The sequence below is a fragment of the Protopterus annectens genome, chromosome 2.part1 (genome assembly GCF_019279795.1).
Source record: "Protopterus annectens isolate FY-2018-M chromosome 2.part1, PAN1.0, whole genome shotgun sequence".
NCBI lineage: Eukaryota > Metazoa > Chordata > Ceratodontiformes > Protopteridae > Protopterus > Protopterus annectens.
In genome coordinates this window covers 1,379,185,852-1,379,211,081 of record NC_056729.1, presented here as the reverse complement: position 1 = coordinate 1,379,211,081, position 25,230 = coordinate 1,379,185,852, and the positions used below count along the sequence as shown (strand labels likewise).

Below are 25,230 nucleotides of genomic sequence, written 5' to 3'. Positions count from 1 at the left end.
GGTAGTACTCTGACTGACTTCTGTGATGGTACTTCTAGGACTTTCTGTGTTGCCTGGGGAGTAGATAACTTCTGTAATGGTAGTACTCTGACTACTGGTGCTTCTCTTTCTATGTTGCCTATGGAGTAGATGACTTCTGTGATGGTAGTGCTCTGACTGACTACTAGTACTTCTCTTTCTTTCTATATTGCCTGTGGAGTAGATAACTTCTGTAATGGTAGTACTCTGACTGCTGGTGCTTCTCTTTCTATATTGCCTGTGGAGTAGATAACTTCTGTAATGGTAGTACTCTGACTGCTGGCTCTTCTCTTTCTATGTTGCCTATGGAGTAGATGACTTCTGTGATGGTAGTGCTCTCACTACTGGCACTTCTCTTACTTTCTCTGTTGCCTGTGGAGTAGACAACTTCTGTGATGGTAGTGCTCTGACTGACTACTGGTCCTTCTCTTACTTTCTATGTTGCCTATGGAGTAGATGACTGCTGTGATGGTAGAGCTCTGACTGGCTGCTGGTACTTCTCTTACTTTCTCTGTTGCCTGTGGAGTAGACAACTTCTGTGGTAGTAGTGGTCTGACTGGCTGCTGGTGCTTCTCTTACTTTCTATGTTGCCTATGGAGTAGATGATTTCTGTGATGGTAGAGCTCTGACTGGCTGCTGGTACTTCTCTTACTTTCTATGTTGCCTATGGAGTAGACAACTTCTGTGGTGGTAGTGCTCTGACTGACTGCTGGTGCTTCTCTTACTTTCTATATTGCCTGTGGAGGAGATGGCTGCTGTGATGGTAGTGGTCTGACTGAATACTAGTACTTCTCTTTCTTTCTATATTGCCTGTGGAATAGATGACTTCTGTGATGGTAGTACTCTGACTGACTTCTCTGATGGTACTTCTCTTACTTTCTATGTTGTCTGTGGAGAAATTACTTCTGTGAGGGTAATACTCTGACTTCTGTGATGGTACTTCTAGGAGTTTCTATGTTGCCTGTGGAGTAGATGGCTGCTGTGATGGTAGTGCTCTGACTGACTACTAGTACTTCTCTTACTTTCTATGTTGCCTGTGGTGTAGATAACTTCTGTGATGGTATTGCTGTGACTTCACTGAATTCTCTGAGTCTTTGGATTGCCTTTGGAGTAAATGAGTTCTTTCACTGGTTGAAATCAAGGGTCATTTTCTGTTATAAAACCTTTAATCACACAGAATTATTATGTACTTTTTGTTTTAGCAACAGTTCCTCGGAGTAATGACAGGAATGTTTTCAGCACTTCATCAATCCTAATATTGGGATTTTGTCTTCTTTCTTCCTTCTGAAGCCATTGTCCAAAGTCAGTCATTTAGCAATTTTGTAAACCTTGATATTTTTCTAAAACTTCATGTCTCTTCAAAAAGGCAAGATATTGTAAATCACTGGTTTTCTCACCTTACACACATTTTTCTAGATGCTGAACTCTTTGTAAATATTTTGTTCCCTGTTACCATCCATGAAATGAGTGCAAATCTCCATTGTCCAGCACAGCCTCTCATGTAGCTATCCTCAGCTGTTATGACTGATGCAAGCAGCATAAAACAGCACACTGCTTCCCATGATAAACAGTCACTGTTATACCATCAAAAGATGCATAGAAAACTATGCATGAGTGCAGAGCAAGTCAGTCTCTTTACCAAATCTTTGCTTTGTGAGTGTAACACTAAGCATTTTTTGATGTCCTCTGTTTTCCCATGCTGTACTGTAGTACTTGTCACAAATTTCAGTCATACTAATGTTCTAATTCTTAATTAAGTGGATTAGTAAGTAGCATTCTTCTTGGGTGTCTTTCTGCAAATAAATCAGTTACCGAAGAATAGTCTATGGGGATGTCTCTATGCATGAATAGCAGCACTAAACTGTTAAGGCACTCTTGTCCCATAGTACTCCGGAGTTCAGACTATATCAGTTTTAAGGCTAAATTAGCTCTCTCTAATCCAGCAGTTGTGACTGGAGTGAGCAAGAGGGTATTTAATATGAATTAAATGTTTGGGAACATGTTGACATTTGTTTGTGAATATGTCTGCTTCAAGTCATTTGGCAGTGCAGAACTGACTATAAAGCTTCCCATGTCCTTTTCAACAGTCTGAGCTCTTGGTGGAATGTTGTCGGTGAAGGCAACTCAAAAAAAGTTTTGAGTGAATTCTCTCTTTCTAATGTCAAGCTATTCAAGTTTGATGGAATAAGTGTAAATCCTTGAATAGCTGTTGATGCCATTGTAGTGAATCAGCTGGAAAGTTCATGAATAAAGTGATCCAGAAAAGGAATAAAAATTTCTCTTCTCCAGTACACTTCTGAAGTCTCTCCATCAACATTGTTCCTCATAGTTTGTTTGTTACAGAAATGTGGAAGGGGTAATTCAGCCTTACTGCAGAAGCTCCTCATTTCTGACATATCTCTGAAGATATTCCTAAACCCATGCTCATTGTCTGCATGAATAGCCTGCAGCTTGGCAAATACATAGCTAACTTGCTCATATGCATAGAGTATGTCTTGTGACGATCCTTGCAGAGGTTTGCTAAGGGGCTTAGTAAAGCCAAACAAGAACCTTGCTGACTGGAAAGAAACAATAACGCATGACTTAGTAATTGAACTGTAAAGTCCACTGGCATCTGTCAAAGTTTTTCCATCCCAATGTGGTCCTCTGCTATTCATAATATTGTCTAAACAGTGAAGAAGTGCTTCATAGAGACGACAGAAGTCATCAAAGGCTGTATGTCTCTCCACCCATCTGGTCTCACAAAGCAGACTTCTAGCATTGAGTAGCACTACCTTCAGATTTTGCTAGTTTTGTCCTTTGAACCTTATCTAAAAAAGGCACTATATGGGGTGGCAAGAGCCTTAACCAGTAACCTGAATCTCAGGGGTGACAGTTGCAAACCATCTCTTGCAAAGCATTGTGGTTTGTCGATCATGTCATCCCAGGGAGACAGATACCGGATCCCCTTTGAATGACATGTCTCAAGTCATTCACTCCAACATGGACAATGAGAGAGTCATATGTGTACCTGTTGTGGAGTGACTTGAGTGCATGCGTTATGTGGCGGATCCATACATAGTATGCCCTCACAAACAAATCAAGCTAAAGAGGAGAAAACTCAAAAGTTTGCTGTAATTCATGGGGGGAGGTGTAAGAACAACTTGGTTATGTAGTGGCATCTATCAAATCAGCAATGTGATCTTTTTTTGCAAACTGGGAGAAAAGTTGTTGTTTGTCTTTCGGCTTTTTCCCAGTAAGGGGTCGCCACAGCGGAACTCTGGTCCGCTAATGATTGGCAGTAGATTTTTTACGAAATGCCAAGGTGCCAGCTCGACACCCAACCTTCAACAAAAGCACGCCCATTTACGCACACATGTCTTTTGAACACTACCCAACCGCGGGGAGGACATGCAGACTCCACACAGAAGGCACTCCCAAGCCGAAAATCGAACGGAAGAACCTCTTGCTGTGAGGTAACAACACTACTGCTGTACCACCGAGGAAGGGAGAAAAGTAAGGTAGTTAAACATGTTTTGATTTGTTGCGGGGGGGGGGGGTGACTCATGCAGCAAAAAAAAAAAAAAAGGAAGAAGAAAGCCATTCTAACAATTCCAATTTGACACCTCAACTACTAAACAAAATATGCTACATTTTAAAATAGACTGCAGTATACTTATTTTAGGGGCACCCAAAGTCATTTTCCAATCCCTTAAGGAGGATCAAAACACTTTAGGCGCATAGAGGGCAGTAGTTCAGCATGACAAAACAAAAAACTACTGGTCTGAAGAATAAGATTTTTATATCTATGAACCTATTAAGTAGGACAGATCCTGGTTTCTAATAAAATAATACTTTTACTAAAAATACTCACCTTCTGTGCTATACACAAGAAGATAACTAGTTGAATTGTATAGGTCCTTCTTCGTTACATAAAAATATTGCAAAAATAAATGAGGGGGACAATAAAAAAGTTAAAATGGAAAACAAATGGAAATATTAAGAAGGCAAAATGAAAAAAAGAACAAGTATAGATAAATGGTGCAAGAATATAAAATCAGAAACATGAGATATGAAAGGCATGACACTCTAAAATTAATATCTGTTAGTGAGCAAAATTAAAAGGAGTGCCGTATTGGTAATTGATGCTGTTTGCATTCAGTTTTAGATATAGAGTTCAAGGAAAATGATGCATGTAAACAAAAAGAGATGGGTGTGGAAACCACAAGTGACTATGAGAGGGTGTGAAGATCTAATTCTTCCAGACAGGATAATGAATGAAAGGAATACTTTTTTTCTGAACAGAGTGTGAGAGCAGAAATTATTGCAAACCATAGGAATCTATGGGGCAAAGTGTTGAACAGAATCTAACTACAATTAACATCAAAATATCCAAAGTGTGGTGAAATGAGTTAACTCAACTGGACATACCAGTCTTCAATGTGCCGTGAAGCCTGTTCCAGTCAATTATCAGGGCAAGGCAAGACATTGAACCATATCTTGTACCAAACTTGGACAGACATACCCTATATGATTCTATTACATAAAAACGAGGGCAGGTCAGTATATCCGCAAAAGACATATGACCAGTGGGATGCCCCCAATCAGCACTTCAATCAACATTTAAAATTCATTACTTTTCAATGCAAAAAAATCATTGTCACTGATACTGTTATAACTAGAATCCAACATGAAAAAATGTAGAGATTTTAGACAAATCATGGAACAATCAATTAAAGGAAAGGCGAAACTGATACAAAATAAATAATCTTACTCTGATAACAAATTACTGTTGTGATTGGAAAGGTGGCGATGACAACTAAAAACTGAAAAGTGACAGTTAAACTAATGAAGAAGTCCACTTCATGCAATGGGAAACAATGCGGTACAGTAAATTGCATAAACGGTAGAGGATTTACAACACATTTGGAATCAGTATTCATAAACACAAAACGCAAATAAATGGAAACAGTAAGAAGAAAATTATAAGTTTTAACCATACAAACACCAAATTTAACATAGTAAATTACAAAGAAAGTCTAAATACAGAACTCACAAGGTATTCCCTTCCTCCAACAAACTCTAGCACAAAGATCTGCCAATGTCATTACAATACAATAAGGAAACACAATCTCAAAAGTTGAGGTCTTCATTACTTCAAGAAAAAAATATAAGTGTTATAATATGCAAAATAAACAAAAAGGATACAAGCACATCTGGGGTACACTTTGAGATCAAACAGATACAAAACACCGCAGTACCATCCCAAAAATAGCATTGGTATACTCACTGCCAACCATTAGTCACAATCTAAAAAAGAGATTACTTAACTTTAAAATACACATGATTCTTCACTTAATGAGCTACACTGTAACCCAAACTAGCACCTAGACATAAACTTTAGGACCCCTACCCATTGTGAGTTACTACCTGGCACTGAGCCAGCAGGTTCCCAGGGCAATATATCAATGTACACCAGATCCCCCTCCCCCGCTTTTCCCTTCTCATGTGCATGACTATGGTATCTATCTATCTTATTCCTCTGAGTCCCACTTTGAGTTTCCACTGTGACTATACCCAGCTCCTCTTATTTCCATACCACCCTCCCCCATAATGGTACGTAAACAAGGCCCTAGTTGGGAATCGAACTTTTACACTCTTGATTGTTCAGCACTCACAAAATAGTGATCGACTGCCAGTAAAGTGAACAGAACTCCTACCCTGGTTTATAGCTCTCGGAGCAACATGACTGCTAAGCTTTACTAGGTTCCGTATTCCACTTTCTTAAACCAGAATCAAAGCTTTCTTTCCATCAACTACACACGTGAAGCCTACATCAAACTTTACTTGTCAATAGAAACAATGGAGTGCACTTCTGTTCACTTCTTTAAATAGTGCATTATTCATGGCATAGATGTTTACAGTGACACTTAACTTGGAAGGTCTGCTAGAAGAAGAAACATAACTGGCCTTCAAGTAATACCATGGAAGAGAGAAATCAGACTGCTCCAGTTTATTCTCAAATTCTTTTTGCAAATAAGTTATAATTTTGGAAATTAATGCAGCTGATTTAATTTAATGATTTGTAATGTTATATATGTCTGGTGCAGACTTAAAAATTGTCTGCAAAAGAAAAAAGCTCCGTGAAGTTTTCAGAAATGCCTGCAGTTACGATGGTTAATAGTGTTACAGCAGTGAGGAACTCTGAGGATGTCCAAGATGAAATGTTACTAGGAGATATATCAGGAGAGGAAACTTGGATGGCAGTCTTTGAATGAGGAATAGAAAACTCTTGTTGACATGAAAGAAAGAGGGAGATGCAGCTCTGGGTTTATATGCCCAGCAGATGTCAAATACAAGTGTTATAGCACGCATATCGACAGCAGGTTATATATAATGGCAACCAGAAATACCATACAGGCTTAAAAATTTATAAGCTCTACACCCCTGTAGGCTACTCCAATGAAGCTGTGGATGGTTTACCACAATTTTTTAAAAATCCGTGGCTGGCATTTGAAAAGGACAGAACACAGTTCACTATAGAGCTTTGCAGTTTTGGCTTCATTCCTTCAACTAAAGATGTAAAAATTCCAAGCTTCACACGTGACTGTATTGTTTGTTTTGAAATGTACTAGCATAACTTATTTTCTTCTGATTTTCAGGTATTGTTTTAAGAATCGTGCCCTCTATGGCAACTTACCACATAAATCAGTAAAAGAACTGCATGGTTGTAAAAACATAGTCGGAATAAGCTGATGCATAGGAATCATAGCCCTCAGCCTTCCATCTCCAAACTGAGGAATGCCAGCCATAAGTGTGCGTGAGTGAGTAAGTGAGTGAGTGAGTGAGTGAGTGAGTGAGTGAGTGAGTGAGTGAGTGAGTGAGTGAGTGAGAGAGATCTTGGTATGTATGCTGTTTTACCGACATCATAAAACTGTTATGTGGATGAGAAGGAAACGAAAGCAAGGTAGTAACACTGAAAGAAAAGAACATAGTCCACATTTATCAGAGAAATCCCTTGTGAGAAGGAGTTGCATTAAAAGAAATGGAGAAGGAAATTACAAGTTTAAAAAGGAAATTTGATGCCTTATAAAGAAAAGTCCAATCTAATATTAATTTACAGTGGAATTACAATTAATAGGGACAGCTCCATGACTATATCGCAATGAAAAGTGTGCTTTATATTTGCCAAGGGAAGCATAACTCTCAACCAATTAGGGACAAAAAAAAAAAAAAAAACAAAAAAACAATACTGCAAAATCACAACAAAGACTCTGCATGATAATTATGCTATAAGCGCACCAAATGCAGCACTCTCTCAACTGTACCACTTCTTTGGAGCGGTACTTCAATGAAAATTAGCAAATTTACCTCAATGCATATCACTTCCACTGGAAGAGCAGTTTCAAAGTCTTTTGTCTGGCTGGTTTTAAATTGTCTTGAATAGACGGAAGGTTAACTAAATAAACTTTTACTCACAACGATTATCACAGCTTTCACCAATGTGCCTAAATACAATGGAGATGCAGTTAGAGGAACGTTTTAAAAAAAGTCATCTTACTGCACCCTCCAATCACATCTTTGATGTACAGTATTACGCGCATTGATGACAAGATTCTCTGTAAAACCTGTTTTTTTTTTTTTTTTTGAAATGCAAGTCTAAAAAGGGACCAGTGTGTGCCCCTGTGCCCATGCCTAAATCCGCCACTGTGATTCCCTGACAGAAAAATTAAGGGTTGAAAAACATACCTTTTTTGCAATGTGGCTTTTATACTTTGCTTGTCCATGTTTCATTTTACATTTCCCTGTAACTTTATGTACGTAATATAGACAATAATAACAGTGGAAAATGAGAAATTATGCCAGGTTTTGTCCCCTTCTAGGATGTAAGCCAACAATATAAAGTTCTGTGAAAAGATACCTCTTTTAATATATTAGTGATTAATATCTTAGATTTAATTATTGCTGCAAGACTGGAACCTCATATTAGACTGTAGACAAAATCTTCTGCGGTTAAGCTATGGGCTCACAACATAGTTAAGAGTAATATGGGGGGGGGGTATGGAGGATCTTCAGTTCTCTCATTTGTACTATTCCATGACTCGTATTATTGAAAGACTTTGATTATAATTTTATGAGAATTTTGCTTTATACTGACCTTCAAAATAAATCACATATAAATTAGAAATGTAAATCTTCTATAAAGTGGATTTTACAGAGAGAAAGAAAATTAGCAAAAAAGTAGAAATGGAACCTGTTCTATTCCTGGCTTTTCAGGATTCAGCAAGGGCCTGGTCTCCACATGTTCAGTTACCAGTTTACAGCCAGCACGAGGTATCTCCTCCCAATGGTGAAGAACTGTCAAAGCCAAATGTTCATCTGTCTGTTTCTTCTGACCTGCAAAAACAAGCAAAAATAGCAGAAACTTAAACATGATCTTTTAAACAATTTTAGCAGCATCATTTCTACACAACTGGTATGGAGGCCTTCAAATCAGCTTTGAATATTTACATAATGAAGCTATCTACACCTGCTTTCAACATGCTGAGTAAACCCATTCATTTACTTCTGCAGCTGGACTTTAATTTGCTGTACAACTTACTAGGCTTTCTTCATCTGTAAACTGTGCTATAACATGATGTGTTAATGTGTACATAATAAAGCAGTTTAAGAAATCTGTGTGTGTGGAAGATTTTCAGTCCATATATCTCTAGTTAATCACTGTATATTAATCAGATCAGACAGTAGTAGTAGAAGTAGCGAACTTAAACTTGTCGAGTCAAAAACAAACAAAACAAAAAATGTTGTGTCTTTCGGCTTTTCCCGGTTAGGGGTCGCCAAAGCGGAACTCCGGTCTGCTAATGATTGGCAGTAGATTTTTACGTGCTGGCTTGCCAGGCCTAATGCACAACCTTCAATGAAGGAACGCCCATTCATACATGTCGCCACACAGAAGATGCTCTAACTGAGAATCGAATGGGCAACGTCTAACTGTAAGGCGACAACGCTACCGCAGCACCACCACCGCAGTCTAATAGAAAATATGTAATTGCATAGCATTACTAAGTATTTGAAAGTAATCCAAGCAAGGCAGGCAATCTGTTTCCAGTCGAAAATATTTTATTCAGTAATGTAAGTAATGTGCAAATAATGCTAACTGTAAATGTTTGAATATATTGTGTATTTGCCAACTGTTTCATACTTTGTTGTGTTTTATGTATTGCTCTTCTAAATAACAATTGTCTCATATAAGTTTCTTAAGTAACCAGTTAGGCTACACTCTAGATATCAAAAATATTAAGCTCTTGCTTCATGTTGTGTACTCCTGGATGCATCTGTGTCATGGCTGGCAAACAGTCTACAGTTCCCATTTTGTTGAATATTTCAGGGTCTTCCCACCCTCTGCATGAAACAGCATGCTTTAAATCTGTCTTGATTCTTTGTCTGTCTAGCTCCTGTCTATGACTTCATCTGTTTCTTGAGGATGAAAGCTCAATAATAACTGTATTACAGCCTGTGACATGTCTCTGTGTGTTTTTTTACTTGCTATTGGTTTGGTTTACCCTTAGCTGATTCTGTTTTTTTAATGTGTTTGTCTGTGGGTGTGTGTGCGTGTACATGTGTGTGTGTGTGTGTGTGTGTGTGTGTGTGTGTGTGTGTGTGTGTGTGTGTGTGTGTGTGTGTGTGTGTGTGTGTGTGCGTGTGTCTGCATATGCATGAGGTGGTTATTATACTTCCTCACACCCTTAGGCTAACAGGCAGAGAGAGCCTGCAAAACTGAGTGCGGGGAACCACTAGCCACCAGGGATACCTCTTTAAACCTGTGAGTGGCACTTAAATAGATCAGGGATTGGAGCAAGCTACTAGCCACCAGGGATTACTCTACATAATGTGCTTGAAAGACACTTAAACACAATGTGGGTTTGGGGAACACTAGATAACAGGATACTCTATATGGTGTGCACATATGTAAAAAAAAAAAAGGTGATGTGGGGAGCCATGACACACCAAGGATACATAGTGTGCCTTAAAAGGCACTAAAAAGAAATAAAACCTTGAACCCTCCCACCTACCCAGGTGACATTAGTCTTCCCTGCCAGCAGGTACAGCATGCTAAATATAAATAAGTGGGGAAAAATATCATGTACAAAGTAAGGGGAAAGGGACTTGAACCCTGCCCCCTTGAAACACAACACCCCAGCAATAACCTGTAGCACTTAGTTATAAGTTAGTTCAGTAGTTTTTTTTTTAATATATATATATATATATATATATATATATATATATATATATATATATTTATGACCTCTGGTATTCTACAATGCCTACAACAGTTTGTAACTTATGAGGGAGAGGAACAAGAAATGGTAGTGATAATGCATTCGCAGTAACTATCACATCGACAACAGACTCCTGAAAATTGACCCAGTAGAGAAGAACCTGGGAATCCATGGGGAAAATCAGCTGTAATTCAATCACCATGTATCCACGGTTGTAAGGAAGTCCTTTGTCATTGCAGAGCTTATTAGTAAGGATATGGCATCTATGTCCAGGGAGGTGACCATTCCATTAGACTTATCATTGAGTATAATACCTCTTTTGGTAAGTACTTCTCCAAACACTTGACACAGCTCAAGTGACAGCAATGCTTTCTAAGAAAATCATGGATCTAAATTACAAAAGCTACACTGATCATCTCAAAGTCCTGTCCCTCCATTTGGTATCACATAGGCTACTGAGGGCAATGTCCGTCTCAGTTACAGAGCCTCTACCAACCCCAAGCTTTCAGATCGACTACAGATCCACAAGTCCAATAGTGGCAGAAACTCCCACTCAACAGATCTTAGTCTCTTCTTCAACTTAAATAGAACATGCTGGACAGATAGATATGTCTCACAGAGAATACCACTTCTCTTGAATTGTCTTCTTCTCCATATAAAGCACAGTAAGTATGTTACTCTATTGTAATGTAGATGAGTTGATGGGAAACACAAGTTAACCCCTGGATTGGCACTCTTGTTATGGACATGAGTAACATGTAAATGTCTGCCTGCTCCTGGGTTATCTGTGCTCTTAATATAAAGGGGTTCTGGGTTAATCATAGATTCATAGATTGTTACTAGGCTCACAATCTGGGGTGCCTTATTAAGCCTAGCCATGTTTCTTGAAAGAATAATGATGTCCTGTATCTAAATAGGAGATTGAGAACCAGGCATTTATAAGCTATCTCTGTCCATTGCCAGGCCCAATGTAAATTTCCTATTCCCCATCCAATGGTTTAGGTTGAGCTTAAACTAGGTAATAGACGAACTCGGTTCACATGGATGGGAAGCCTCTTCCATGGGAGGGACAGCCTCTGGGACACATATCTGTCTCTCCAGCATGTTCTGTTTAAGTCACAGACAAAATTCAGGTCCCCAGACCTTGTATTTCTGGTACTTTTGACTTACAAATATGTAAGAGATTAATAAGTGCAGGGTTTGTGGATGCTTTGTAAGCCAGGCATAGATCGCCACTCAGAAATCTATAGGAGAATGAGATGAGGAAAGGACTTTAAGGCACTCTGCATAAGGCAGGTCTGTTATGCCTTGTATTCTTTTTGTAAGGAACCTCTGAGGTTGCTCTAGCTGCTGTATGTGCCTAGTCAGTTACATACCAAAGGGAGCATTGTACACTATGACTGGTTTGATAACGGCTGAGCACTGTGAGATAATGACATCTTTGGGCCTAGATGCCATGTCCTTACCTATAAGTTGCACGACATAAAATAATTTCCTCACCACTGTGGTCATGTGCGTACTCAGACCCCAGAATACCTAGTCGACTCTTAGGGGTGTATTATCAACATGGTAATTAGCTCAGATGGTTGACTTCCCAAAAGGTACAATTATGCATTTCTTAGCATTGAGTTTAAGAACATGGCTTTGGCACCATTTATTATTATAGATAGAACTTCTTGAAGAATGCTTGTATCTGTAAGGGATTTGATGGTAACCCCCAGCTTGCAATTGTCTGCAAACTTAGTCAGCCATAAAGCTTCAGCATTTACTTCCATTTCAGAGAAACAGATGCCAAAAAAGATCTGGGGAACTTCACTATTTTGACCTGCTGGGTCCTATCAATGAGCCAGTTTGCTATCCAGCAGGTGATAAAAGGGTTTATACCTAAATTACTGAGCTTGTCTATAATGCCTGAGTAGGGTATTATATCAAAAGCCTCAGCCAGGTTGAGGTAACCTGTGTGCACAGTCTTACCTTTATTCAGTGCTTTGTTGACTTTCTCAAAAAAGTCCACCACATTTAATAGGCATGACCTTCTTTTAACAAAGCCAAACTGTAATGACTCCAGTGTTTGGAGGTTACCATGTCCTCATTTATCATGTGCATGATGATTCTTTCCATGGCCTTACATATCAGGCTGATAAGACGTATGGGCCTGTAGTTACCCAAACCAGTGGCTGAACCTGTTTTGTGCAGGGGAATGACTGTAGCCATCTTCCATTCCTTGGCCACAAAACCTGACCGAAGGCTCCAGCTGAAAGGTGATTCAAGTGGAGCAGAAAGGTCATGTTTCATGCTGTTTATTAAACATCCTGGGATGTTATCGAGGCCCATCGATGCAATGTTTTTGGCCTTGGAAAGTGCCTTGATGACCTTTTCCCTGGCAATGGTTGGGGAGATTGTGGTATGCGGTATTTCCATTGGACTGCTTGGGGAGAAATAGGAGCTGAGCCTGTCAGCAAAAAGGTTGGTAGTAGCTTACGGTTCAGTGTGGGTGATACCATTTACAATACGTTCAGTGCATTGTTGTGTATTTATTTCCCCTGAGGTTATGGACATAGCTGTAGAAAGCTTTGTGGTTGTTCTTTGAATGAGAAGCTATTTTTCTTCAAATTTAGTCCTTGAAGCATTAACTAACCCTCACTGCCCGTTTAGATCGATCAGGGGGATTTTAGTATGTATGGCTTTGTTCTTCCTACTCTTCACCAAGATTTATAAAATACTATACCACCATACTAAAATACCAGGGCTAGAAACTTACTGGGAATGTATGGCTATGCTTCTGAAGGTCCTCAAGGGTCATTAGCCTGGTAAGTACCTATGAAGCTATATCTCTCAAACTTATAGTGCAAGACATCAGGATAAAAACTGAAAGTAATGATGTTACAAAATTATGAAGGAATTGTAAGTATTCCCCCTACAAATGCAGAAAGATACTGTGATAATAGCTTTTGCACTAGCATGCATTTACTGAAGGATGTGAAGTGTGAAACAGCCGTAGTCATCCATGCATTACCAGACTAGGGGAAAAACTAGATATTACGGATGTTCTGACAACAAGGATAGGCATGAGGTATGTAATGAGTGTGCCAGTATGTCTTTTACTATGTGTTTGTGTGTGGAAACATGACTGAGGGAGGGTGCCTGTGCTAACACAATGTGGCAGCCATTGTTAAGTAATGCAAGAAAGTACTGATCTGCACTTGTGGTAGTTAATGGCTGTTTAGAGCCATGCAAACTAGCCAATAATAAGCTCTTTTCTCATTGTGGCTAATGAGTCTCTGAATCAGAAATGTTCACATCGCAGAAAACACTACCATTAACAAGATTGTACCAAGATTGCTAAGATTCCTTACTAATCCTCAGGATGGTGCTCCCTGAAACTACCAAACTATCACTAGGTATGTATGTATGTGTGTGTGTGTGTGTGTGTGTGTGTGTGTGTGTGTGTGTGTGTGTGTGTGTGTGTGTGTGTGTGTGTGTGTATGTGTGTGTATGTGTGTGTGTGTGTGTGTGTGTGTGTGTGTGTTTGTGTGTATATATACATCTTGTGAGGGGTTGGTGTTCCATTCAGGCTAAAATCCTCTACCTTGCATACACTGTGTGCTGGGATAGGTTTTGACTACCGATTACCCTGAAATAGGTTAAGAGGGTAAGCAGTGAATGAATAAAAAAACACACTTTGTAATTGTTAAAAAGCTCACAAATAATATTAATAAAAAAAAAAAAAAAAAACAAAGACATTTTTCAGAAATTCCATTGCCTGAAAATAATGCTTTTTTCCATTGAGATAAAACCTTTTCATTTGCATTTATAATCTGCATATATTCCATGATGCTTTGAAAGGAGATGATCGAGTAACAGCTTATGACAGTCATGTGCATTGTGTAAGCTCTGGCTTTTGTAAAGAGTATCCAGGAAAATAAAAACAGCTTCTCTGAGTCTTATGTCATAATGGGAACTACACAGTTCCAGAAAAGTGTACGAATATGCCAGTTCTTCCATGACAATAGCTAACTAAACCTGTCTTTACCAGCTGTGTGGCCAGCTTCTTTGCAATTTTATTTTAGACCTGGATAACTGGATGGGAAACAGAAAATACACCCCTGGGATTCCACCTGTGTCCCTGCTGGACAGGAGCTTTGGGTGCTGACTTGTCTAAACATGGGCTAAACTCTTGGCTAGGCTTATAAGTGCCTCGGGCCAATAGCCTAGTAACTTCCTATGATCATATGATCAAGCAATTCTTCCCACATACCACCCATACTAACTTTGTACCTTCCTTTGATGGTCCAGCAATTATTTGAATGACGTTTGGTACATGTTGTCTTCCTTGAATAGTCTAAGAAGCTTTTATTGTAGACAACAGTTATATATCTTATAACAGAGCTACATTTAATGTCTTCAATACAGACTTAATAGTTTTAGTATAAGATCTATCATACACTAGTCATAATCATACCTCTCAACTGTCCCGAATTACTCGGTTTTTACCGAGTTTTGGGGTCCAAATAATGGGGTGCCACGATTCCTGAGTGGCACCCCTTCATTTCCGAGTTTTTCTCAGCTATTTTTTATTTTTATTTTTTTTTTCCATTTTTGAACTAACGTCATCACGTGCGTGATGACGTCAGCTACGTCAGTGGTTCCAGCCTGTCGGAATTGAGCTTGCATTCCAGGCCAGGCTGTTCAAATGGAGAGCGGGGAAACATTATCTTTTGGCTGCAGCCTGCACTCAATTATTGTGAGCAATTATGATTAACACTGTTAGATGTGTTTAGAATGATTGTTTGGCAATATCTCTACAAAGAAACTAGAATGCAATTGCGATACGGAGCTCCGGACTTACTGCTGCATTTTCTTGGATTTCTGGCTGGCTCCTGGCTTGACATGACTGCTGCGATGTTTGAAAGGGTAGGTTGGGTTCTTATTTTCAGAAGGGGGTGTGCCTGTGTTAATGCATGCGAGGACAGTTTATTTTTCTTAATGAGAAGCCTGCTTGGGAGCTCTGCTATTTCTGCACGGCGAGTTGTTGCTTAAAGTACTTCAAACGAATGGGAGCTCTGTAAGGTACGTGAACCACTACGAGTAGTGGTGTGTAAGCCTGCTTGGGAAAGAACTGCAAACGCAGTTGCATTTCTGCACAACTGCTACTGTTGACATTCAAATGGAGCATTTCTGCACGGTACTTGCACAAAAGGAGAGAGAGTGGTGTGTGTGTGTCCGCATGCGTGCCATTTCTCAGTAAGTTGCAGTAAAACTGAAAAAGCACAAAGTCAAGCAGCTTCTATTTCAATAGATGCACTTTGTTTTTAAAAGTCTTTAAATATCTGTTGCAATAGCCAGTATTAAGGTTGAATTGTAAGCCTATGACATGCTTTAATAATTTTAATGGTGTTCAGTTATATATCTGATTTGAGGAATAGCTTCTGTTGTCTATACAACAAAGCTTTAACTTTCCATTAAATGACTAGCAAACTATACTTGTCTTGAGACATCCTGTAGGCATATACCCTTTTAACTGCTAGCATAAAAATGATAAATGATTTTTTGCTAAAAATACAGAAACCCTAATTCTGTAACAAAAAACAAAAAAGGAAAAGTATCACCTAGAATGTTTCAGCACCTCTCGGCATGAATCATATACATAAATCAATTTCAGAATAGCATTTTAGCTGACCAATTCTGATGCCTGAAACAATGTTCTGTGTTCAAGAAAATGCAGAATAGTGAATATATGAAGCTTTTTCAAGGTTAGATTTTTGTTTTACTCAGCACAAAGAATGTTCCTTTTATCAAGACCGTAAGCATGAAGTGGTTACAGTATAAATACACAAAAGCAAATCTATTGATTGTTATGCATGATAATGTTTCAAGAATTTCTAAGCTGCATTTCAAGATAATATAATGAAAATGTACCTGAAAAGCATTTTTGATTTGCAATAACTGCTTTTTATTAGCATATCATCTATAGTGGTATCTTGCCACAGAATATAACATATTGCTTTGTCTCACAATATATTTTGAATGAATCACAATTGATGATTCTTATGAAAAAAAAATGTAAAATACTGAAATATTAGATGTGAGCAATTCACCTGATAGGTTTATTTCCAAGAAAGCTTCCAAGAAAGCTGAATAATCAATGAAAAGCAAATAGAATATGAAACCATTCACTGTGTCACAACCATTTTTTATTATGCAACTTTCTTTTATTTTGAACTTTGCGGGTGTTATGTTATTCTCTTACATTTCTATATGTTTATATAGCTAACACACAAACATGCATTCATATTGATATAGGCATGATTATGTGTATATGTGGTGGGGCAGTGGTTAGCGTCACCTCACAGCAAGAGGTTCTCCAGTTTGATTCTCAGCTGGGGTGCCTTCTGTGCGGAGTCTGCATCTCCTACCTGAAGTTACATGGATTTTCTCTGGGTCCTCCGGTTTCCTGCCACACTCCAAAGACATGCAGTAGGTGGATTGGACAATCTAAACTGGCCGTAGGGGTGTGTGTGTTAGTGTGAAAATGCCCCCACCTGAATACATCTGGTGGCTAGAGGTACTCGGGCTCAAACCTTGTACCTTGGGTAGAGGTAAAAACAGCCTAAAGTCCCTAGCTATCATCACTTGTAAATTTATGCCTTATAATTTTGCTGTGTTCCTCAATAAATCTGTGGTTTTCAGGATTTTGGCATTTGAATTTCAGACTTCATATTCTTCAGAAAATAAATGGTAACTCAAAACCTTTTATTCTAGCAATTTTCTACGTTTATAAGACCAGTATTTACAATGTGTTCCTATTTTGGGGCTGTATTCCCCCATTATTGGCTTTGTCCAGGTTTTTTGTGCTAAGAGGTTGAGAGCTATGGTGAGAAGGGGGAACTGAACTCATTAAATGATAGCCACTTAAGTTTCAGTCTTCCTGTCTTTCATAAAACTGCTGATTTGGCTTAGTGGTATGTTGATGTGTCCCTGGTTTTTGCCCCCCCCTCAAAACCCCCAAAAAAGTGAAATTGAAAATAAGTGCCAAGGAACTGTGCAAGATGCCTATGGCTTACACTACTGTCATTCCATATTTATATATACATATATATATATATATATATATATATATATATATATATATAGTTTGTGTGTAAAAGTAGACTTTTATCATGGAAATTTTCTGAATAGGGCAGTTTTGTCATTAGTAGTTCATGCATTTTGTTTAATTTCCTACTGGAAAAATGTTTAAACAAATTTAAAATGCGCTCTAACTTAAGTTTAACAAGTGGGCTGTATTATACAAGGAATATAATTTAATTAAGTCAGGAATCAAAGAATGCATGTATGTTTCTTTTGTGTGCAAGGGGCCTCGTTTCAATGCTGTTTCAATGAATGTGAGTTTCAAGGGCAGAGAAGTTTTAATGCCAAGTATATTTTGTGAGACGGTATTACTTTGTTTAGCAGATATCGATTATTGATTGTGCATTGTGCTATAAAATGTAAAAATAAAGTCCAAATAATCATTATGGAAGTAAAGAGTATGCACACATTAGTGTTTATGGTAAATGGGGTAAAATAGCCAGGTAATGGGACATTGGAATGGCTGCAGGGGGGACTCTGGTGCTATATTTTGGTTCTGTTCTTCAGTTTGTGTTTGAAAGCTGGTATCCCACAATTCCATTGGAGTGGGCGGGGTTGTGTAATTATGTATGCAAATTTTATGTTAATCAGCATACAGATTTGTACCTATTTTTCATGGTCTTGTCCAGATTTTTGATGTTTCAAGGTTGAGAGGTATGGTCATAATATATTTTATGTCATGCTATAATTCATGTTAAATTCTTCTTCCTGATAATGTTGGGTTCCTATCACTTCATTGGCATTTTTAAATGACGACCCATTAATCATCGTATCTAAAGACTGAGCCACACAACATCATAGGTTCATAGTTTAGTACTAAGCTAACCGCCCTTGCGAGCCATTTTAAGCCTAGCCAATTATCCCTTGTGAGACTCAAACCCTGCACCTTGTGTTTATAGGGCAAACACCTTAGCCATTAAGCCACCCTCCCAAGCCAACTCAAACACTGGAAAACACAGAAAACAGCCTTTCTGCAGGAGGGAAACCATGCTGCACTAGGATGCCACCTTCCTTTGTGGTGGAAACCGGAGTAAAGCCACATCCCTCACGTCACCAGTAACCCCACCCACCCCACCCCTCTCCCGATCACATACTGCCCATTTTGTGACATCACAATGACATAACTCGGCAGGGAATGCCCTCTTTTTCCATTCCTGCTGCTTGCTTTCGGCTGATTTACTATGCTTTTCTGTAAAAAAAGCATAGTAAATCAGCCGATTTACAAACTCCGATAGTCTGTTTCCTTTTTGAAATAGAATACCGGAGTTTGTACAGTGTTTTCTGGACTACCAGAGAATCAGTTTGATTTCCAGATAGTCCGGAAAAAAAAAATGGAGGGGTGGCAACCCTATGCTGCACTCTCTTGTGGGGATGTCGGTGGGGGGCTGTGCCTCCACACCTCCTGTTAATTATTTACTATCTCCAAGACTGCACTACAGTGGGGAAAGAGTAAATTACCCGCTCCCCACTGTTCTATCATCTCATGCAGCCATTTCCAATTTTTTTCAATGGGCAGATAGTTTGCGATCTTTCTGACAAATTAGTGAGGATTGCAGTCTATAAATGAAGACAGACATGACTTTCAGAGTTAGCCTTCAGAAAAAAAAATCATAGGATGATAGGTGGTTACTAGGATAACAGCCCTAGAGCCTTTTTAAGTCTAGCCATTCATGCCCCAGTTTTCCCAGTTATCAATGCCCATTGACTAGAATGGCTTTGGTATGTGCCTGTGCATTAGGGCATCTACACTCTGACCCTGTTCTAAGGGACACAGGCAACACACCACAGGTGAATTTGTGATTTTCTATAAATTGGTCCAAATTGCATTTGAATAAGCTTAGGGAAGAACTCTGCTTCACATGAATGGATAGTCTGTTACAATGAAGGGGTAATCTTTGAGACACACACCTGCCCCTCTGGCATGTTTTGCGTATGTCACAGATAAGATTTAAATCCTTAGACTGGATAACTCTAGTGCTGTTTGTTTTAAGAATGTGTAGCACATCCCTGAGGCCTTGTAGGTGCATAGATTGCCCCTTAGTAGTCTGTAGGAGACCAAGTACAGGTACAGGGACAGCGCTTTGAGGCAGTATGCATAGGACATGTTACTTATACCTGGTATTTTTTTAGTGAGGAACCTCTGTGGCCAATTCAGCTGTTACAAATGCCTGGTCAGGTACATGCTGAAGAGTGCATTGTACTCGACTATTGGTTCAATGATGGCTGAGTATAGTGCGGTATGATCACTTTAAATCTGGATGCAATCTCCCTACTGATAGGTTGTGCCACACAGAAGAACCCACTCAGCACCATGGACACACGGCGATCCCATTTCAGGTTACTGTCAACCCGAGTCTCCATGTCCCTCACCACTGGGTGTACTCTTAGGGGTAGTATTATCAATGCTAAATTTTGCAGGGGTGGTCATCTCACAAAGGATACAATTATGCACTTTCTGCAATGAGCCTTAGGCCATTGCTACAGCACCAGCCACCTGTCTGCATCAGACCCTCCTGGAGGAGATCTACATTATTGAGTGGGTTCCCTGACTCCACCTGTCAGCAAACCCAGTCAGCCAAAAGATCCTTCACATTTGCTCTGACCTCAGAGCTCCAAGCAGGGGAAGTCCCATCACTAAGCTCTGTGGAACACCATTAGTAATAAGCCTCCCGGTGGAGGTGGATTCCCCCACTCTAACCCTATGCTTCCTATCAGTGAGCCACCCGACTATCCATCAGAGATTTATGCCTAAATTTGTGAGTTTGTCTATAATGCCCAAGTGAGGTACTGTGTCAAATGCCCCCGCCCTGCTGAGGTAGGCAGCATACACCATCCTGCTTCCATCCAAGTCTCTAGTAACCATCTCAAAGAACTCCAACAGGCTTAGTAGGCATGACCTGTCCTTGACAAACCCAAAATGGGATGGGTCCAGTGCTTGAACATTCTCCAAATCCTGGTTCATCATGTTCACAATAATTCCCTCCATGGCCCCACATATAAGACCAGTGAAAGCGATGGGTGTGCAGCTCCATTGGGTCTGTTGATGGTCCCCTTATGCAGCTGGATAATAGTTAAGTCCTCCATTCCCTAGGGGTGAAGCCTGTCTGGAGGTTGTGGCTGAACAGAGACTCCAGTGGGCCTGACAGGTCATGTTCCAAGCCATTCAAGAAGCATCCTGGAATACTATCATAACCCACCGATGAATGTTTCGAGCTATGGTGAGTGCAGTGAGTACCTATTCTTTAGTGAAATTCAGGGGAGAAATGGTAGAGGGTATTTCCTGGGGAATAAATAGAGGTGATAAAGGGGTAAAATTGGAGCTAAATTCATCGGACAGCAAATTTGCTATATCCTTTGTTTCAATGGAGTGTTTTTAGCTTTGGAAAGTGCGGTGAGGACCTGTTCTTTAATGATAGTTGTGGAGGAAATGGTAGAGGGCATTTCCTAGGAGATAATTGAGGGTGATAGGGGGTGAAATTTGAGACAAACCTATCTGCCAGCAAATTTGGTACATCCTTTGGTCTGGTATGGGGAGTTATATCCACTATCAGTTCTGCACACTACTGAGTGCTCCCTTTAAGGTTGTATACATAACTGAAAAATACTGTGTGGTTATCCTTAGCCTGGGAGGTCATCTGTACCTTGAAGTTGCCTTGGTGGACTTGATTATTTATTTATTTATTTACCGGGATTGTCCGACTGGGACAGTGCCCCATTTTCAGCAGAGGCCCTGGGAAAAAACTCCAGTGTAGGCTTACAAACAAATTATCACAATAAGTAATAGAAATTAATTAGTTCCCTGAGTTGCTTGTTGAGACTGATTAGGAAGTTTTTGACAATGCAAATCCTATTTTTCAAACAACTTTAAACAACTTTATAAGTTAGGTGCAATATATTTCTGATTTTGTTCCTTTGTCCAACCTTAGTTTTGGACTTCCTCCTTGACTCTTGAGCTAAGAGGTTGATATGGATGTTGTGCGGTTGAAGATGTATTCTTCTGTGGTAGTTATTTATATATTTATTCATTAGTTTGATTACAAACAAACTTCTGACATTATATTCACAGTTATGAAGGTGGCTATAACTGATGGTTGTGTTGGTGTGTGTATGTTGAATTATTGTGGGCAACTATTATTTTAATTGATTAAAGTCTGATATCTAAGATGTATACAGTCAATAAATGTGTTTTTAATTCTTAGGTCACAGATGATGGTTGGGCTGTGGCAGTCTGGGCAGGATGTGTGTTGTAGCAGCTGCTCATTGGTACAGTTATGCTTCAACTGGCATTGCTGTCTCACATCACTTGGTTCACTGGTTGACATGCTGGCTGCGATTCCTTCTGTATGGAGTCTGCATGTACTTCCCATCTGTGTTTAGGTTTTATCCAGGTGCTCTAGTTTTCTCCTCCAGAACCTCAGGTATATATTGCATGTATGTGGCAATTTGTGATTTTCATCCCAATCTAACACCAGAAGGGGACACAGAAGGTAACTGTCTTTTTTCGAGGGATAGGGAGGCAGGCACTATTCCCAGATAGGATTTTTATATCCTTACAAGCAGTTGTCATCTCAGTTTATTTGGAACTACTATGTTGTTAGTTTTGAATATTAAGCTTTAGACACAGCTTATTTTTTCTTGAAAAAAATATAAGATTGAATTTCTTTCCTTAGTTATGACTTTTCTTCAGGGCATCACTGGATGTAAAGGTTAGAAAAAAATATCTTTAAGATGCACCCCAGAGCATCTAGAACCCAATGACTTCTGGGGGCCTAGTAGTCCCCAGACCCCTGGCTTAATTCATTTACTTCCTACAAACTTATTCCTCTGAAGTTTTGGCAGGTTAGGGTGTGTTTAAATGATGAGATGTATGTAGTCCATGAAGTGGCTATAATGAGTGTGTGCTGAGGCAGTCTGCAGATGAAAGTGACTGACCCCATTTGAACCACCCCATTCTAATTAGCTCCACCCATTTGGTTGCTTCCTGCAGCCCCCACTTGCTTTGAAGACACCAGCAGCCATTGCCTGTGTCCTTATTTCAGAATGAAATACATCACTGCAGTTCACTGCCCATCCTCTCAGTTTTAAATTGCTTAATTACCTAAACTGTATTAATCAAAATTAATCAAAGGTACTTGTAATCTGTGCAGTGAATAGTGCTGTGTTGTATTGCTATGTTCTTATGTGTGATCATTTGCATCTGTCTTGGGTAGTAACTAAAAAGTCTATGGACCGCATATCTACCTGCTTAAGAAGCAATCAAATCTTATTGAGAAAGAATTGCAGTTATATCAGGATACTGAAGAGATTAAGTCACCTGAGTAGAGGTTATCTGCCAACAAATGCTATAATTATTACTACTGTGTCATAAAACTTACCGTTTTCATCTTCTATTTCAATAGATCCTGTAAACACCCTGTTGGCTACTTTTACTCTTCCTCCTGGCCCAAAATGAGGTCCATCAAGTTTGCCATCTTTGCTGAGTTTTGACAGAATCTGCGTAGGTTTCATAGGATCTCGCCACATGTTATAACCATGGCTGTTCAAGAGATTGCAGAAAAATAAAAGAAGGCACCTTTATCAGATATTCACTCACATAATGGAATTCTTCAAGTTTTTCACTGGAAAAGAAGGAAACCATACCCACTGACAGAGCAGTGGAATTAACCTTCATTTTATTATACTGACATAATATTTCCTACAGCAAAAAAACAGCAAGCTGTTAGTAGCAATAAAGTAATTTATGGTTAGTTTTTAATGTGATTGATTATGCTAGGAACTAGCATTTATTTTGGTTTCTGTTGCATCTGCATTTGAAAGAAATACTGTAAACAGCCTAGTATTTACCAAAAAAAAAAATTAAAACACCTTCTCAGGTTCCCCATTTCTTTTAACTCTTTGGATTATTCTGAAAATGTACTTAGGTTCATAGGATGATACTAGGATATTGGCCAGGAAGCCGTTATAAGCCTAATCAAGAATTTCTCCCATGTTCCCTCAAAGTCAGCACCTGTTTCCCCTGTCCAGCAGGGACACAGGTGGGATCCCAGGGGTATATTTTCTGTTTCCTATCCAGTCTTCCAGGTTTCTCTTAAAGAGGACTAGAGAGGTACCCTGCTTGACATGGAGAGGGAGTCTGTTCCACTGATGGGGGAGTCTTTGGGACACAAATCTATCCCGGCAACAAGTTCTATTAATGCCTAAGACCAGGTTGAGGCCATGCATGCGGGTTGCGTGAGTGGAGCTTGTCTTACAGATATGCAGCAACTCCATCAAGACTGGCTCTGAAATGGCCTTGTATGCCAGACACAGGTCACCTCTGAGCAGTCTGTATGGGACTGGGTAGAGGGACAGCACTTTTAGCCTAGCTGTATAGGATAGGATAGTTGTTTGAGACCCTGTATTTTCTTGGTCAGGAACCCCTGTGGTCTCACCAACAGCTGCATGTGCTTGGCAAAGTACATGGCAAAGGGGGCATTGTACTCGATAATGGGTCTGATAAGGGAGGAGTACAGGGATATTATGACCTCCTTGTTCCTAGATGAAATACTTAGTTATTTTACTGGTGTAATTGAATAGTATGCACCACAATATGGTGTTAAAAAGAAAGCAACAGACCCTGAGTTTAAAGCCAAAGAATGCATTGACCTTTTAGCGATGGGTACTCACTAGATGCCCTGCAAATGTATGGTAGTATCTGTGGTGTCTGGAATCAGGTTTGGACTGTGATTTAGGTATGAAAAGCTCAGTATTGGTTAAATATAACCACATCTCTGGAATCTATAAGTAGGATTTTGATGAATGAACTATTAGCCCTCTATACTGATGAACAATAAAGGAAGCTAGACATGTCTAAATGTGATGAATGACTGCAGTAGTTACTTTAAGTATACATTAAAATAGATGGGCACAGATACTAGGAGACTCGTCAGTTATAATTTTACACACCTATTAAGAGAAGATTACTAGAGAGACTCCAAAAATTGTCTGTATAGGGAATAAAAATTGCAATTGGGGGTATTCCGTGTAAAAGGTAACATATACAGGATTAGACCATGCTTATGAGTATGCAGATTTTCACTAGGCGCCCAGCAATAAACTGACATCCAGCACTGCAGGTCTGTATAGTACAGGAAATGTGTATCTTTGCTACAGTCAAGAGCACAAACAAGTGAAATGAGAAATACTTGGATACAATTAGAACTTACATAGTTAAAAATAAGAAAAAATATAGTGTAAGAAGTGTAACAATTTCTGTAGATAATGGGCTGGATACAGTAAGGGATCTTAAGAGTGGCAAGCTCTAACATAGGCTGCTACCACTGGTGGTGATCCTTTCTGATGCAAACTGGCCAACCACAGTGATCCTACACAGTGGTGGGCTGTCAACTTAGCTAAGCTATATAGTAATGAGGCATTCCAGGCAGCAGCCTATGCTAATTAGCCATGTGCGCTTTCCCAGAAATGTCTAGGGTAAAGCATTTACGCAGTCGAACAATTCAGATTATTATTCAGATGTTATGTAGTTTAGCTGGCAGAGTTAATTAATTTAGTCAAACATTTTTTCACCCATTACTGTCAATAGATGAGACTGCATTATAGTAGTCATAAGGGATCTGTGTGTGTGTGTGTGTGTGTGTGTGTGTGTGTGTGTGTGTACTGTATGTATATGTATATGTATGTGTCTGTGTGTGCTCTATGTATATCTATATGTATATGTACATGTGTGCTATTTCATGTGTGACCATATGTAGAGGAATTAGTGTTTCAGATGTGTGTATGTGTGTTTGTGTGTGTGTGTGTGTGTGTGTGTGTGTGTGTGTGT

The 25,230-nt window shown here is 39.3% G+C and overlaps 1 protein-coding gene across 13 annotated transcripts in view; it reads right to left on the bottom strand.

The window, feature by feature from the left end:
* The window catches only part of OTOF (otoferlin), a 2,911,272-nt gene that overhangs the window by 204,554 nt on the left and 2,681,488 nt on the right, over window positions 1–25,230 (bottom strand). For all 13 annotated transcript variants that reach the window (XM_044062838.1, XM_044062837.1, XM_044062844.1 and 10 more), the window contains 2 exons: window positions 22,784–22,944; window positions 8,252–8,394 (listed from right to left, as the gene is read on the bottom strand). In XM_044062838.1, coding sequence (XP_043918773.1) covers window positions 8,252–8,394; window positions 22,784–22,944 — 304 coding nt within the window. The remainder of the gene's footprint in view (window positions 1–8,251; window positions 8,395–22,783; window positions 22,945–25,230) is intronic.